General features: G+C 40.2%; 1 protein-coding gene across 1 annotated transcript in view; it reads left to right on the forward strand.

Moving 5' to 3' along the window:
* Positions 1–18,035, forward strand: part of LOC126470698 (heat shock 70 kDa protein 14-like) — a 200,888-nt gene that overhangs the window by 169,233 nt on the left and 13,620 nt on the right. Inside the window, exon 7 of the mRNA XM_050098698.1 lies at positions 3,260–3,475. Within this exon, the coding sequence (XP_049954655.1) occupies positions 3,260–3,475 (216 nt within the window). The remainder of the gene's footprint in view (positions 1–3,259; positions 3,476–18,035) is intronic.

An 18,035-nucleotide genomic window follows, 5' to 3' on the forward strand; every position in this document is an offset into this window, starting at 1 on the left:
ATGTTTTTTAAAAATAAGAGGGGCAGAATGTCAAACCGGCTGACTGGGAGAAGGAGAGACACTACAGGAATTTTAATTTCCACAGTCCTGAAATAGTTTGATGGGATCCGTTACAAAATATACACCTTTGAGTTACACAGAGCGAAATACAGTGATGTGTGGTATAAGAATGTTGTTTGAAGAGGCGTGGCACTGCAGTTCGGCACACTTAAGACCAAATAACATCTCTTACATTTCCTCTCAGATATATGTTTTATGTATCAGACTCTTCAGAAAGATGTGTGCTACAAAATGAACTTTTTTGAAAATTTTTTTTTTTTTTGTGTGTGCAGAGCAGTCTGAGCTATAGTGGAGGGTCTCTACGTGACACGTGTTTACGTTTAGTGATTTTTGTGTTTCCTCTTCGTTTACTGCTCTCACGTCAAATGAAAACAAGACAGATTTCTGTGGTTGGGAGCTATCAAGTGAATTAAAATACATTCACATAATTATGGTAGGCCAAAATGTGTTACTAGTTTCAGAATTTATTTTATTTCCACCTTTCTGACAGTCAAGCATTAATCACCTTGCAGAACAGTGTAGTTATTTTTGTCGGTTTTCTAAAGAAATTTGGCTTTTATTAAGCTTTCCTGCTGATGCAGTAAATTTGACACGCAGTGTTTAATTCCACTCCATTGGCTAGTTTCAACTGTCCACTGCATTTCAAGTGCACGATTCCATCTTCTAGCACGTACGGAATTATGCCATAATAAAGATCCAAACATGAGATAATACAGTACTGGTACTCCAAGAAAATTTACATCCTGAAAACCACACTGAAAAGCTTAATATGAGGTTGAGGCCTACATCATTGGGAATCTGGACATGCGAATGTGCGCTTTAAGTCAAACTATGCTTTTTAGTATGGTTCACGAACTTCCGATGCTCTTGGTGTGTCCTCTGATGTCTTGTTTCTCTTATGACATAATGTAAGAAAGATCTTTTAATGTTTTAAATGTACGAACATACGGGCTTCCTACGTCACCGTAGCTGTGCAAGCGTGGTGACGCCTCTTATCTGGTGCTCTCTGGCAACTGCTGAAATGAATCTATTTTTAACAGGTCGCAGGAAAATATGGAGAATTGCGGTTCGAAAAGCGATATTTTCAAAGTAAATTTCCTTTTACGCAAAAGGAACTATGTGCAAGAATGTACAATGAATTTCTTAAATCGCAGAGTGTTTGCTCTCATTTAAAAATCAACTCTTTGATGACGAGCCATTTAGAAGAATTTTGAGCCCAGAAGATCAGAGATTTATGTCGGTATTAAAAATTTTACTGGCGTATTTGTGTGATGTATCTTAAAGTGGAACATGCACTAAACAGATCAACATTATATGTGAAAGCTTAGCTTCTCCTGTAGCTTATTAATATTCGAGACAAATATTCTATGTGAAAGCTTTGCTTTTTGTGTAGCAACACTATGGATATTAACTTAAGCCATCAACTTTTCCTTTGGTGGAATTCGAATTTATACTTTCTTAATACAAAAATATGCAGCATACATGTTGCTGCCCATCAAAGATCTTCCCAGAACGTGTTTTTTTCCCCCTGAGTTTCATTTTGTAAAGTGCTGAGAAATTCTATGCTGCTGTATAAAACCATATCCGTTCAAAGGATTGACAAGTTTTACAGTTCTGACGGAAAGTATAATGTCACTTAACAGGGAAAAAGTGTATTTTCACACGGGAGAAAATGTATTTTTCACTGGGAGATCCAGGAATTTTTTCTCCTTGTCCCCGTATACACCCTGTAAGAGATCTGTGTGTTCCATAATTGTTCTATTCCAATGTTATAAGACTTATTCCACTGTCTACAGTAGATACCCTGTGGAGAGTTTGCTGTGTGAATGCCATGACATATATCAAAATGGTCATGTGCACTGATGTACATCCAGCACACATTGACACTCATATAAAGGAAAATTGGCTGCTCTTTTGGCTAGGCCATGTACCTTTTGTAGCTCATGCAGTATATTCTGTATATTGTGTCTTTTGTGATGTACGTAGATTGCTGGGCTTCGTTTAGAAGGAAGATATCAACTCAAACTAACATTTATTTGTCTTGTAAAGTAGTTTTTTCTGTCAGATTTATACCTTTTGTGTTTATATTTTGAGATGTCTTACACATGAAGCTGTTCTCATCCTTATTGGTAACAGGTATAGTTGATTTGAAATAAATTTGTGATTGACTGTTCAGTGAGTCAAAATATGGGGAAGAGGCATCATACAATTATTGTTCTTTGTTGCACTGCACATGCTTATTGTGATGCTGTCTCTAGAGAGCATGAGGATTTATAAGTGATACCATACTGCAAATTGTCTAGCATTGCTGCTGCTCCTCCATTGACTCACTTGTGAAACACAAAGCTGTTTCTGTCAAACAAAGTGTGCTACTTTACATATCATTTCACCTCTGTTATGATCTCTTCAAATACTAATGTCACCGTTTTCTTGTAATGAAGACGAAATACAAATTGAAGCAAACCGTTCTCTTATTTTTGTACAGCAAGTAAATGAACGATCTCTCATCATCCATTTGCACTTTTTGTACATCATCCACCTTTAATATACGTCCATGATTCTGCCTGAGATTTTGTATAATGTTTGTATGAGATTTGTCTTAGTGGATGGCGCGCTATTGTTTTCCAACATTTGTATACAAGAATTCGTTTCCTGACGGATGCATCATTGTAGCACCTGGTTATTGAAATATATTGTTCTGCATCAGTTTTGGGACAGAATGATCCATAAAGTGAAACAGCATGACTCTGTTATAGTTATGCTAAATAGCTTACAAATTACTGACAGATTGCTACTTACCGTAAGCATTGTGGCCCGAGATGCTGGAAATGGTGGCTGTGTGTGTGTGTGTGTGTGTGTGTGTGTGTGTGTGTGTGTGTGTGTTTTGCCTTCTACTTATGAAGCTGTGGCCAAAAGCTATAAGTGAGTGTCTTTTAATTGTGTTGTCTGCAACTTGTTGTTTCTTCTTCACAGTAAGTAGCAATCTGTCTTTTCCTACATTGCTGATATTCTTTTCTGGAGTTTCCATTGTTTGATTACACATCACTGAATTATTTAAGAATTACTATATTGACCAGAGTAAGATTTATGTTTCTAGTTACATAAGCTCCCTCTTGTATGTCTATTTAACTTTCCAGACCTTTTCTTATTTCTACTAATGTTATGAGTGTACTACAGAATTCTGAAATATTTCTTTTAGGTGCTCCTGTGCGGTGGATCTGCGAAAATCCCGATAATTCAGCAATCTGTCTCAGAAATGTTTCCCAATTCAGAGTTATTATGTAGTGTAAATCCTGATGAACTGATTGCCCTGGGTGCTGCGAAGCATGGTAGTTATCTGAAAGAACCATTTGACCCAGGTTGTGATCATCTATCATATGATATCCCAGTTGTAACAAAATCAATTTTTATGAAGGTAAGGAACTCAGTTAGTGTAGTTCTGATTTAGTCCTATATCATCACATGATCTCCTTGTGAAGATCAGCAGTTAGGAACTTCTTGAGTGGCTTTGAATGGTTGGTGTGCATACATACTTTTATTATTATTATTTCTTTACTTTCTCAGACGTTAAGTCTGGTTAAAAATGGGACGTGACGCGGACCTTGATCAAGCGTCACTTCCTTTTAACTGTACGGTGTATGTTATATTGCATTTAGGAACTTTCGGGTAATTGAACATGTATCAATAATTACGGATTTATGTAATTGTATATATAAGTTTGGATGTAGCTGTATTGTATTGATGTAATGGTGGATATTGTGTGGTATGACTCCTGTAGTTGATAATATAATTGGTATGATGTCAACTTTATTCTGATGCCACATGTCCTTGACTTCCTCAGCCAGTTGGATGTATTTTTCAATTTTCTCTCCGGTTTTCTTTTGTATATTTGTTGTATTGGGTATGGATATTTCAATTAGTTGTGTTAATTTCTTCTTTTAGTGGTGAGTATGATGTCAGGTTTGTTATGTGTTGTTGTTTTGTCTGTTGTAATGGTTCTGTTCCAATATAATTTGTATTCATCATTCTCCAGTACATTTTGTGGTGCATACTTGTATGTGGGAACGTGTTGTTTTATAAGTTTATGTTGTAAGGCAAGCTGTTGATGTATTATTTTTGCTACATTGTCATGTCTTCTGGGGTATTCTGTATTTGCTAGTATTGTACATCCACTTGTGATGTGATCTACTGTTTCTATTTGTTGTTTGCAAAGTCTGCATTTATCTGTTGTGGTATTGGGATCTTTAATAATATGCTTGCTGTAATATCTGGTGTTTATTGTTTGATCCTGTATTGCAATCATGAATCCTTCCGTCTCACTGTATATATTGCCTTTTCTTATCCATGTGTTGGATGCGTCTTGATCGATGTGTGGCTGTGTTAGATGATACGGGTGCTTGCCATGTAGTGTTTTCTATTTCCAATTTACTTTCTTCGTATCTGCTGATGTTACATGATCTAAAGGGTTGTAAAGGTGGTTATGAAATTGCAGTGGTGTAGCCGATGTATTTATGCGAGTGATTGCTTTGTGTATTTTGCTAGTTTCTGCTCGTTCTAGAAAGAATTTTCTTAAATTGTCTACCTGTCCATAATGTAGGTTTTTTATGTCGATGAATCCCCTTCCTCCTTCCTTTCTGCTTAATGTGAATCTTTCTGTTGTTGAATGTATGTGATGTATTCTATATTTGTGGCATTGTGAATGTGTAAGTGTATTGAGTCCTTCTAGGTCTGTGTTACTCCATTTCACTACTCCAAATGAGTAGGTCAATATTGGTATAGCATAAGTATTTATAGCTTTTGTCTTGTTTCTTGCTGTCAATTCTGTTTTCAGTATTTTTGTTAGCCTTTGTCTATATTTTTCTTTTAGTTCTTCTTTAATATTTGTATTATCTATTCCTATTTTTTGTCTGTATCCTAGATATTTATAGGCATCTGTTTTTTCCATCGCTTCTATGGAGTCACTGTGGTTTTTCAATATGTAATCTTCTTGTTTAGTGTGTTTTCCCTTGACTATGCTAGTTTTCTTACATTTATCTGTTCCAAAAGCCATATTTATATCATTGCTGAATACTTCTGTTATCTTTAGTAATTGTTTGAGTTGTTGATTGGTTGCTGCCAGTAGTTTTAGATTATCCATGTATAGCAAATGTGTGATTTTGTGTGGGTATGTTCCAGTAATATTATATCCATAATTTGTATTATTTAGCATGTTGGATAGTGGGTTCAGAGCAAGACAGAACCAGAAAGGACTTAATGAGTCTCCTTGGTATATTCCACGCTTAATCTGTATTGGCTGTGATGTGATGTTATCTGAATTTGTTTGAATAAGAAGTGTGGTTTTCCAGTTTTTCATTACTATGTTTAGAAACTGTATCAATTTAGGATCTACTTTGTATATTTCCAATATCTGTAGTAACCATGAGTGGGGTACACTATCAAAGGCTTTTTGGTAATCAATGTATGCGTAGTGTAGCGACCTTTGTTTAGTTTTAGCTTGATATGTCACCTCTGTATCTATTATCAGTTGCTCTTTACATACTCGTGCTCCTTTGCAGCAGCCTTTTTGTTCTTCATTTATAATTTTGTTCTGTGTTGTATGTGTCATTAATTTCTGTGTAATGACTGAAGTTAATATTTTGTAGATTGTTGGTAGGCATGTTATGGGGCGATATTTAGCTGGGTTTGCTGTGTCTGCTTGATCTTTATGTTTCAGATAGGTTATTCCATGTGCAAGTGTATCAGGGAATGTGTATGGATCTGCAATGTAACTGTTAAATAATTTAGTTAGGTGGGAATGTGTTGAGGTGAACTTCTTTAGCCAGTAATTTGCTATTTTATCATTTCCAGGGGATTTCCAATTGTGTGTAGAATTAATTGCTTGGGTGACTTCATGTTGCAAAATTATCACTTCAGGCACTTGTGGTATCATCTTGTATGTGTCTGTTTCTGCTTGTATCCATCGTGCATGCCTGTTATGTTGTACCGGGTTTGACCGTATGTTGCTCCAGAAGTGTTCCATGTCTGTTATGTTTGGTGGATTGTCTATTTTAATGTGTGTGTTATCTATTGTTTGGTAAAATCTCTTTTGGTTTGTGTTGAATGTTTGGTTTGGTTTCCTTCTATTTTCACTTTTTTTGTATCTTCTAAGTTGTTTGGCCAATGCTTGTAATTTCTGCTTCTTTTCATCTAATTGCTCTATTGCTTCTTGTTGTGAGATTTTACCTAACCTTTTTCGTTTTTTGTCTGATATTTCATTTCTTATAAATTGTGTTAGCTGTCCGATGTCTTTTCTCTGTTTTTCTATTCTGATCTGTAGCCTGTGTTGCCATGCTGGTTTTGTGGGTTTCTTCTGTGTATTGGTTTGTTCTGATCTCTGCCTAGTGTGTATATTTAGTGTAGTGAGTGCTCCTATATAAACCAGTAGTTGTAACTCTTCCATAGTTGTATTTTCATTTATTGTGTTGTGTATGATTTTGTTGATAGTTTTTATTGTTGTTTCGACTTGTGGGTTATTTGGCGGTCTATGCAAGAATGGTCTGATGTCTGTATTTGTGTCTTTGTATTCTATATATGTCAGCTGAAATTTCTCTTCTATATCTAACACGTGTGTCTCTTTGTGTTCTATTTGTGCTTGTTCTGGTGGCTGTCTTAAGATTTCATTTTCCTCTGATTGTTTAATTGATGCGTGTTGGTCTTTGTTTGTTTGCTCTGGCTTTTGTTGAAGTTTGGAGAACAAACCTTCACCAAGGAGTCAAAAAGTATATTGCTCCCTCCTACGAATATCTCGCGAAGAGACCATGAGGATAAAATCAGAGAGATTAGAGCCCACACAGAGGCATACTGACAATCTTTCTTTCCACGAACAATAAGAGACTGGAATGGAAGGGAGAACCCGATAGAGGTACTCAAGGTACCCCCCGCCACACACAATCAGGTGTCTTGCAGAGTATGGATGTAGATGTAGATATTACTATATAACTAATTCCTTGAATATAATAGAGGGAAACATTCCACGTGGGAAAAATATATTTAAAAACAAAGATGATGTGACTTACCAAACGAAAGCGCTGGCACGTCGATAGACACACAAACATGCACACAAAATTCTAGCTTTCGCAACCAGCGGTTGCTTCGTCAGGAAAGAGGGAAGGAGAGGGAAAGACGAAAGGATGTGGGTTTTAAGGGAGAGGGTAAGGAGTCATTCCAATCCCAGGAGCGGAAAGATGTACCTTAGGGGGAAAAAAAGGACAGGCACACACTCGCGCGCACACACACACATATCCATCCGCACATACACAGTCACAAAACTGTGACACTGTGTATGTGCGGGTGGATATGTGTGTGTGTGTGCGCGCGCGCGCGCGAGTGTATACCCCTTTCTTCCCCCTAAGGTAAGTCTTTCCGCTCCCGGGATTGGAATGACTCCTTACCCTCTCCCTTAAAACCCACATCCTTTCGTCTTTCCCTCTCCTTCCCTCTTTCCCGACGAAGCAACCGCTGGTTGCGAAAGCTAGAATTTTGTGTGCATGTTTGTGTTTGTTTGTGTGTCTATCGACGTGCCAGCGCTTTCGTTTGGTAAGTCACATCATCTTTGTTTTTAAATATAACTAATTCCTTGATGTGATAACAATCCATTTTTATATTTCAAGAAGAAAACTTAAGTTCACATTGTCATAAACAAGGGTATTTCATATAAGGAGGTAAAAAGCTAATAATTATAGTGGAAAACTAGTTGAAATGGAATTGTTGAAATTTACATCACATAAAGAACTTAAACTTTAGGATTAAAGACCACTCGATGAAAAGCAGAAGTGTTGGGATGTTGACAGGCACAGACAAAAGAAAGAACACTTGCAGACTTTTGTAGTTATCCATTGAAGAGTTAGAGTATAACACACACACACACACACACACACACACACACACACACAAAATAGACTAATGGTGCCAATGCTGTTTTGCGGCAGATGCAGTGGTTGTGATGGGGGTAGAACATGCTGGGTGCTTGGATTGGGCCTTGGTCTGCCACAGGGATATAATCCCTGTGTCATGGGGTTGGGAGTTAGGGTTGGCATAGGGATGGGCTAGGCAGTTCTGTAGTTTGGGTGAGCGACAGAACACCACTTTAGGAGGGATGGGAAGGATCTCTGGTAGGATGTCCCTCATTTCAGAGCAGGATGAGATATAATCATAGCCCTGGCGATGGATGTGGTTCCATTGTTCCAGCCAGGGTGATGCAGGTTCACAAGGGAAGTGCTGCTTTGTAACTGACTTGTAGGGATTGTGGTAGGATTGGGGATGTGTGAGGCAATGGCACAGTAAATATGTTTGTGGACTAGGTTTGGGGATGGGGGTTGTATCATGTGTCTGTGAAAACCGTTGTGAAGGCTTCAGCATGTTGAGCAAGGGGGTTCTCACCACTGCAGATATGTCATCCTTGGGTGGCTACGCAGCATGCGAGAGATTTTTTCTTGTGAAAGGGATAACAGCTGTTGAAATACAAGTATCGTTGGTGGTTAGTCAGTTTAATGTGGACAGAAGTGTGGATGGAGCCATCAGAGAGGTGGATGTCAGCATGCAGGAAGGGTACACGTTTGGTAGAGAAGGACCAGGTGAAACGTAGGGGAGGAAAAGGCGTTAAGGTTGTGAAGGAATGTAGATAAGTTTCAACCCCACCCCCACCTCACTGAACCTAGTCAATGAACAGATTTCCTGTGCCGTATCCTCACACACCCTCAATCCTTCCACCACCCCAAAAATCAGTTACAAAGAACCGCCCCCTTTGTCACCCAGTATCACCTTGGACTGGAACAACTGAAATATACCTTTCCCCGGAGCTTTGATTATCTCTCATCCTACGCTGAAATGAGGGACATTCTATCCAAGATCTTTCCTACCCCTCCTAAAGTAGTGTTCTGTCACCTATCCACCCTACACAACATGCTAGTCCATCCCTATGCCACTCCCAACCACTTGACACAGGGATTATATCCGTGTAGCAGACAAAGCTGCAAAACCTGCCCAATCCATCGACCCTGCACCACCTCTTCCAGTCCTGTCACAGGCATTTCCTACCCCATCAGAAGCCAGGCAACCTGTGAAAGCAGCCATTACTCTGCTGCAAACGCAGGACAATCCTTTATGTCAGTATGACTACCAAGCAATAGTTGCAGATGAGTCATCTTGAAAACACATCATCCAGTCCCATAATCATCCTGGCCTCATTATTTGGTAACTCACTGCCCCTGCACACTTCAACTAACATGCCCCAGGGGGCTCAGAATTCTTCCATGAGTTCGTGCATGGTGCTCACAGGGCCCCAAGTTACTGCAAACCATTCTTCCTTCCTGGGCTGCAGTTCCTTCCCAGTGTCCTTTCACTGCCTTCTCTCCTTCCCCGCTGCCACCTCCTCCCCCTTCCTCGATTATCTTATTTACGTCGACCTGGCTATCCATCTGGTTTTCTGTATTCCTTGCAGTTTTGTTTCCCTCTCTTTTTCTCTTTCATCCTTTTTGGCGTTATTGGTCCCTCTTTGTGGTTTGACCCCACTTCTAAATTTTCTTATATGAATGTGTAGTGTCTGTTCTTTTGAAGCAACAGACACCACACAGATCCCACAGCTGTGAACACTATATGTAATTGGAAGGGGACATTAAGTGGAATCAGCGGTATCAAGCGAAAATGTGTACTGGATCGGTATTTGAGCCCGGGATCTCCTGCTTACTAGGGAGGTGCGATAACCATTGTGACATCCAGGACACAGCATTATCGCAACTGCGTGAACTACTTTGGTACGTCTCACGGCCAATCCACACTCCCGCCAAGCGGTAACTATCTGCAGTCCCTGTCAATTATACTCCCGTCGCTACTCAGTTTCCCACAGGAGGTCAGATGTATTTCGTGCATTCACACTGAAGAAAGTGGATCCATTGCCCGTCCAGACTTACGTGAATGCGTAGTGTTTGTTCCTTCAAAAGAACACACACCACGTAGCTACTGCAATTGTGAACACTATTTGTAAATGGAAGGGCGGTCACTGCTGTCAGCTACACAGGGACATTAAGATGATTCCACTTAATGTCCCACTGCAGCTGACTGCAGTTATCCTTCTTCCATTTACATCTAAATTTTCTGTTTGTAGTGTGAGCCATTTGGGGAAGAACTCCCTCCTTAGTGTCTATGGCATGGATTCCTCTGCCCACTTCCCTCCTCTCTTCCCTCCCTGCCGTAGCCCCCCTCCACTTCGATCACCAGCACGTCTAGCCAGCGCGTGTGGTGGGACTGTTATGTACCCATCTGACTGACCCCCTTGACAACACAGGACACACTTCTGATGCCTGAGCTGTTGCCTCCTCATATGTGCGTAGTAGTCGTTGCTTGTTATTCTGGAGAATCAGAACTCACTGCTGTGGCCACAATACCAGATGCTTCTTGTCATGGCTGGGTGGCGTCCATGGGGAGAGCCCCTGATCGAAGTGAGTGGTATCGAGGTGAATACTTTGCACAAGAGGCATATCGAGCTCCAAAAACCTGGCCGTTCTCCTATGGCCGTGTCTTAAAGTAGTAATGTATCATTGAATGCTGCTTCTTATGATTCTGCCACCGTCCCTTCCCTGGCCACACCCTGGGAGGAGGTCCAGGCTCGCCGGCTTGGACTGAAACACCTTCCCTGCTACTGGGTCTGCACTAGGATGGACAGGGACACATTCACCCCCACAAATCCGCTATTTTTTGTGGAAAATGCAGTTGGGTTCCCTGTCGATCAAAGGTTCTTCTTCCACCCAATCTGCAGCTATTCTTGCTTGTGATCATCTTGGCAATGTCCCGCTGTCTGTTACACATCACCAGTCTCTGAATATGGTCCAGGGAGTCATTTTCCATAGGGGCCTCATCCTTCAAACTGATGAGGAACTGCAGGCTAATCTGGAACAATGGTGTGGTCATTTTGGTTTAACATGTGCAGAAAGCTCGTAAAAATGCCCACACCAATATCGCCGCCTTTATTCTGGCTTTTTGGGGAGATACCCTCTCAAGAGGTCAAGGTTATGAGAGATTGGTGTGACGTGAGCCTGTATAGCCTGCCACCCACGAGTTGCTTTTGGTTCTTGGGTTTCAGGCACATGCCTTCCCAATGTACAGCAGACCCTCTATGTGGTGGCTGTGGCCACCCACTTCATGGGGGGGAGCCCCTGTGTTCTGCTACCTGTGTCCATAAATTGTCATGACCATCACACTTCGTGCTCACTAGATTGCCCAGCTTACAAGAAAGAAAGGAAGATACAAGACTATAAGTTCCTGGATCGACGATGTGTTGATGTCTTCAATTTTTGCCTCTGTTATATCCTTTCGCCCTCTTATGTGTCTCTTATCAGAGTCCTGCCCCCTCTGCTTGGCCCCTCCCCTGTGGTTCTCACGCTGTGCCTTCTGGGTGCCACTCCACCTCCTCGGTCATAGAAGTGCTTCCCTTCTTCAGCACCCAAGAGTGACGGGTGTCCCTCCCGTGACCCCTCCTATCAGCATCAGCTACCACAACTCGGCTACAGGACATACAGTCTGTGTGCCCCAAGGTTGCCTCCTCTTTCTCAGTTCTGGATCTTTCAAATCGTGCTCTCCCTCTGTGTTCTGCCCTCCTCAACCTATGAAAGAGAAGAAGAGAAAACATAAATACCAGGACAAGGCCCCCTCCTACAATGTCTCCTGTAGGTGTCATCTCCCCTGCTCACAACCTGAGTCTGACATCAAATTTATGTGACGTGACTGGCTCCAGCCCATTCAACTCCCATTTCGATACCCGCTCAGTGAGGAACTGTAACGAATACTACCTTCACTTCCCAGAGTTGCAATCCCGTATTGCCTTTCACTCATCAGCTTGTGTTGTTCTTGAGGAATCTCATTTTACTAATGCTCACTTACTGTCCCTTACTGAGTTCTGTGCTTTCTGTCAGAACCAGGTTGGCCCATTGAGGGCTTCTGAGGGTGTCTGCATGTTGGTCTGTATGGATATTGTTAGTACATGGGTCTCATTCATACCACATTGGAAGCGGTTGCCGTTTGGGTCCACTTGGACTCTGCCATCACAGTTTGCAATCTCTATCTCGCTCCCTGCCAGGCCACCTATATCTGCTGCCCTAAATGCTCTCCGGCAACTCACCCCTCCCTTCCTCCTCCTTGGGATTTTAGTGCCTATCACCCTTTGTGGGGCAGTGCTTCTTCATCTAGTCAGGGGTTCCTCCTCGACCAGTTTCTTGCAGACCATGACCTGTGTCATCTTCATGATGGTTCCCCTACTCTTTTAGTGCTGCATGTGGCACCTCTGCCACTGATTTCCTCTCTTCCCCTCTCCTCCTTCGTTCCTGGCCGCCACATGATGACCTCTGTGTAGTGACCATTTCCCGTTGGTTCTCTCATTCCCTCCCCACCTCCTGATGACCAGGTTTCCTTGCTGAGATTTCTGTCATTGTCCTACTTACACACATACACACATAAGTACACATAACAATATCCAAATTGAAGGAAAATTGCAATATATGAAAAAAAATTACACTTTATAAAATATGGAGCAACTTGTACAGTACATGACATATGAACACTTTCTTACCTCTGCCACAACCAAATTAACTCAATGTAGAAATACATAGCATTTTGTTTATAATATTTAAACATTTTGTCAAAAACCAATATTGTCAATACTGCACAAAATGCTGGTGCTGCAATCTGCATTCAAGTTGATTCAGAACTACACGTGATGAGACCTTTCAATGCTTAGATAATATTTTTTTGTATTAGAACCCCTTTTCTTCCACCAACTTTGAGGACTCTTTGCTCGGAGAATAAGTACGGCATGTTGCTGTGGGGATATCAATTTCACACAGAATATGAGAGAAAGAAACATCACAAATATCATTATCAGGCCAATAGGAGGACTGTAACATATCCTTCACAAATAACCTTCTCAACAATTCCCAAATACCAAGAAGAGTCTCATGCACATGCAGTATAGCAGTTGGGCTGCACAGTGCATTCTGGCCTTAGTGGCAGAAGTGCATCTGAGAAATCATCCACAATACTAAAATCTGTATCACAGCTCAGCCTTTTTGCTCCAATCTCGGTTGGTGATATTGGTACAATGTGATGCATAGATCGTGTTCCAGCAATTGTTTTTGCACTTGGGAAGTGCTGAGAAAGATAATGTCTTGCTTGTACCATTTCATTTTTTGAAACAAAGAGAATTGAAATGCCTTGCAGGTTCTCGTGACAGAATTCAAATACCTGTGAAGCTGTAAGTATTTGATCTTTATAAACTCTTTGCAAACTTGTTTTTGTGACAAGTCTTTCAACACTGCCACCAGTACAATCACAGGGAGATTTGCCATGGCGGGTAGCAAAAAATGACCCACTGCACTTTACGTTGAAGTTGTGTTCGTGGTAGCAGATATTTCTGAAATCCTTACCATTTTTGTATTGTGTAGTACAACCATCAGTGAAATATTCAACATACACAAGATGAATTTCAGGGAATTCACACTTCAAAAAATTCAATACAGTTTCTGAGGCTGGTAAACCAAGGCAACATCATGTTCTAGGTCATCAGAAACAATACAAATACTTTTTGCATGCAACTGTTTGTCCTTTTTGTAATATACGTGGACAGTGTGAAGAGTGCAGCTGCCATTGATCCAATGGTACCCCTGTACTTCATCTTTAACAACAAAATTGTGAGTTTCACTGAAATCCATTAAAGTTAACACTGATCCTTCTTCATTTTCATATAATCAGACTGTGATTGAGAAATAAGAGTGTGGAGTAATTTTTCAATTTTCTTAGTTTGTCGCAGGATTCTGATAGAGAAGTGATGTGAACAGTTAGTCATTCTATGAGTTGATACCCATTGACTGTATTGAACCATCTCATCAGGAGCATAGTCTTCTATTTCATTTTCTAGGTGAGTTTGAAGCAATGAACTGGTGGGGCATTTTTCACACAGATGAAGCATAAAGACTGTTATTTATATCACATGTTATTATTTTAATTAGATCCTGGTATGTTTCCTAATAGAAATGGAATTTAGAAGCAATTTAACATTTTGGTGGTAAATGCACACACATACGGTATGTGTTCCTGATGATCCTGCAAGCATACATTGTTTTGGTCGAAGAGAAGCAAATTTTGAGAATCAAACTTTGCTTTCAGGATAGTTTTTTTTAAATAGAGAGAATACAGCAAATTTTCTTATGTAGAGAGAATCTGTGCAGGTACTTGTCTTTGTGTTTAACACACACACACACACACACACACACACACACACACACACACACACACACGAAACACTTAAATCACAGTATGAATGACCATTGCTTCGCCATAATAAAAGCTCTTATTCTTCACTAGTCAGTTCATTCACACAAGTTAGGGCATTATCACATATATCTTGCAGATACTGTCCAAGAAAAGACTGCCTACTTGTACTTTCCATGATGCTTCAGTCATAATACCAATATTTGTCGTAAATAATTCAAAAGATGATTGGTGTAACCTAAAAAGTAATTAATTAATGAAAAATCATTCTATCCCATTGTTTCATTACAAAAGTATTTCACATTATTATTGTAACATTAGGGGACTTACTTTTGTTTTGGAATGAATAGTTAAAAACTGCAAAAATTGAATTTTTAACCAATAATTGTCTCTGTGTACAGCTCGGTACAAGAGCTCGGAACTGCATGCTCAGTGGACACGTGACACAAAATCAAAGGAACTGGATGATGCAATACATATAGTGGCAGCAAAACGGTGTTCTCAGATATGATTTGTTCCCAGGGAAATCCAGCATAGCCAACTCCAGCAATTTAGTGGTGACATGGTAGTCATCAATTAGCAACTTAAGTGTTTCTTTTACAGTAATGTTGTTTTTTACACTTCGCATTATTTCTACAAACTGATTCGTTTTGCATGACATAATGGAATATGTAGTGTGTTCATGGTGTTTGTAAATTTTTCAAAAGTATCTGTGAGGAGGCAATACCTTTAAAAAAAAGCTATAATGTCCATGCATGGATTTTGTTTAAAAGAAATTATTTACAATTTTTTCTGAGATGTAGATGATGGATATGTACTACAGGAAACATGACTATAAAAATATAAATATTCCTCCTTAACCCTTTAACTGCTCTGGACATGTTAATGCGTGTGCCTTTGTACCTGTCCGTGTGTGCTCTGAATGTGTTTACACGCGCCACCAGTCCTTCTATCTGGTACTGTGAACGTGTCTACGCGTAGGCATGTTCAGAGTACCAGGTAGGAGGACTGGTGGCGTGCATAAATGCGTCCAGAGCAGTTAAAGGCTTAACTTAAAAAAAATATCAAGTTTCCACTGCAAAAACTGTACAAACTATTGCATTTTTAAATTATAAAGGAGCTCGTTTATGAAAGCTTGAATTCCTGAATCTATACAACTTCTTTTTGTGATAAGTGAAAAAGTAATTTACCTACAACATTTACATTTTGAAAATGTGAATATATCTAGGTAAACTTCTGCTACCCAAAATTTCAAGGATTTGCTTGTCAATGGGTGTCATTTCCTAAAAGTTCTGGATGATTTGATGGGGAATGACCCCTATGCAATATTGGGACATGCGTTACCATGAAGTAACAGCACCCTTTGTCACACACCATTAGACAACAGTGGTTTTTGACGGACATGCTGCTTCATAAATATTCTTCATTCTCCGATGTGATGTCTACCGGTATGTGTTTACTGGTATGTGTTTTTCCGTTGCTAAGAAAAGAACACCACCACGTTGATCCTGTTTGGACGCATTGGGTAATAATGTCGCCATTGTTTACCTTGCTGCATTTACTGCACGAATGTCAGAAAGGCACGAATGCCACACTAATACCTTGCCAACAAATTGGTACTTATATGTCCGCATCAGACTCACCACACACAATTCAACAAAAACTGACATTTTGATTACACAGAATGGGCATATGATTAGTGAGTCTGGACAGTTTAAATCTGTAGGTATTCAGATAGATGGTAAGTTGTCATGGAAAGCCCGTGGGTAGGATTTTGTTCAAAAATTGAATGCTACTACTGATGAAGTTCAACCATTAAAGATGTTTTAGAACCTGTGACTGTTTATTCAATGTAAACACACAGAACTGGAACCAATCACTGTTTTGCAATAGTTATTTATTCATTCCATGCACCAGTTTTCAAGCCTTTTCAGGCTCATCTTCAGATGGTTTTCAGAAGTTGCATAGCTATTTCAAGCATAATGCTGGATGCTGGTTTGCAACAGTATGGGCCGCTTTTGTTGTTAGTATCCATCTGTTTGCTTCCATTGTGATGACCAGTTGGTACCACAACACTCACTTTCCCACAATATGTATGCACATGCTAGATGCTGGCAAGGTTTCATTATCACAGTGTATATGCGCAATATTGTGTAAAATTGAGTGATGTGGGATGAACTGGCCATCACAATGGAAGCAGTCAAATAGATACTAACAACAAAAGCTGCCCATACTGTTGCAAACTAGCGCCCAGCATTATGCTTGAAATAGTTATGTGACTTCTGGAAAACCATCTGAAGATGAGCCTCAAAAGTTTTGGAAACCAGTTCATGGAATGAATAAATAAATATTTCAAAAAAGTGACTGGTTGCAGTTTTATGTATTTACTTTTAATGCTGCTATATTCTCCATTAGAACAGTATCTGAAGTAAGTGATAGCCCAACATGAAAATTAGTCTACGTTGCTTATTTCCATTCACTTGTGACCTATGACATTGTATTGTAGAGTATTTTTGGCTTAGAAAAGAGAGTTCAATCAATATGTTGTGTAAGTTTGAGAATCTCTTGTCGACCCTGTTCAGGAGCCTTGAAACTTTGGCATTGGCATCTCAATATATACACTCATCATAAAAAGTTAAGCATATTTGCAAATTACCTACCAATAATCACTATGAGCATTACTTTTGTGTTTATGTAGGAAGGTGGTTGTGTAAATGTTGTGAACTCATTTGTCGTTGCCACTTTCCCTCATGGGCGTTCCTTTTATGTGTATGTATGAAGGTGGTTGTGTACATAATGTGAACTCATTTGTCGTTGCCACTTTACCTCATCAGGGGCAGTGCAATCACGGCTTGTAAACAAATACAGTACACCAGAGCTATGAATGCACAGTTGTCCGTGTGCTTCTTAATGCAGCAGAATGCCTCAGCACAGGCTCTCCATGGCAGACTGTATCAAAATTGTCACATAGGTGGGATTAAACACAAGACAAGTTGACATTGTGAATATTGTTCATGTTAATCAAAGTGTTGTCTCCAGACTGTGGAAAAGTTCCAGGAAATGGATTCAATAGTGGATCGACATCGCGAAGACCGTCCACGCAAAACTACAGCAGCTCAGGACCGGTATGTAATGATATCTGCACAGAGACACCCTATAAGGAGAGTGACTACTCCGTGTCATGAGCTTCAAGAAGCCACGGGGGTTACCGCAAGGACCCAATCTGTGCACAACAGACTTTATGATAGGGGTTCGTACAGCTGAAGACCTCTCAAGACTCTAGCACTTCGTCCACATCACAGGGGTGCTTGCGTAAGAGGGGCTAGAGCACGTGAACCTTGGATACGACTCCAATGGACCAAAATGCTGTTAACAGGTGAATTGCAAATAGGCTTGCATCCTGACAACAACTCTATTTGCATATGGAGGCGAAAAGGGGAATATAGACATCTCTAAATGACTGTGGAATGTCACCAACAATCCGGTGGCTCAATTTTATTATGGCCAGGTATCGTGTAGGGCCACCGCACACCACTCATTCCAATTGAAGGCAACATGACCACTGCAGTGTATGAAAACAACATTCTACAACCCATAGTCAGTTGTTTTGCAGAGACTTCACAGTGTGTGTTGGTATCTGACAGGATGTGAGATCTGAGGAATGGATTGGTTAGCATGCT

This window comes from Schistocerca serialis, chromosome 3, assembly GCF_023864345.2.
Source record: "Schistocerca serialis cubense isolate TAMUIC-IGC-003099 chromosome 3, iqSchSeri2.2, whole genome shotgun sequence".
NCBI lineage: Eukaryota > Metazoa > Arthropoda > Insecta > Orthoptera > Acrididae > Schistocerca > Schistocerca serialis.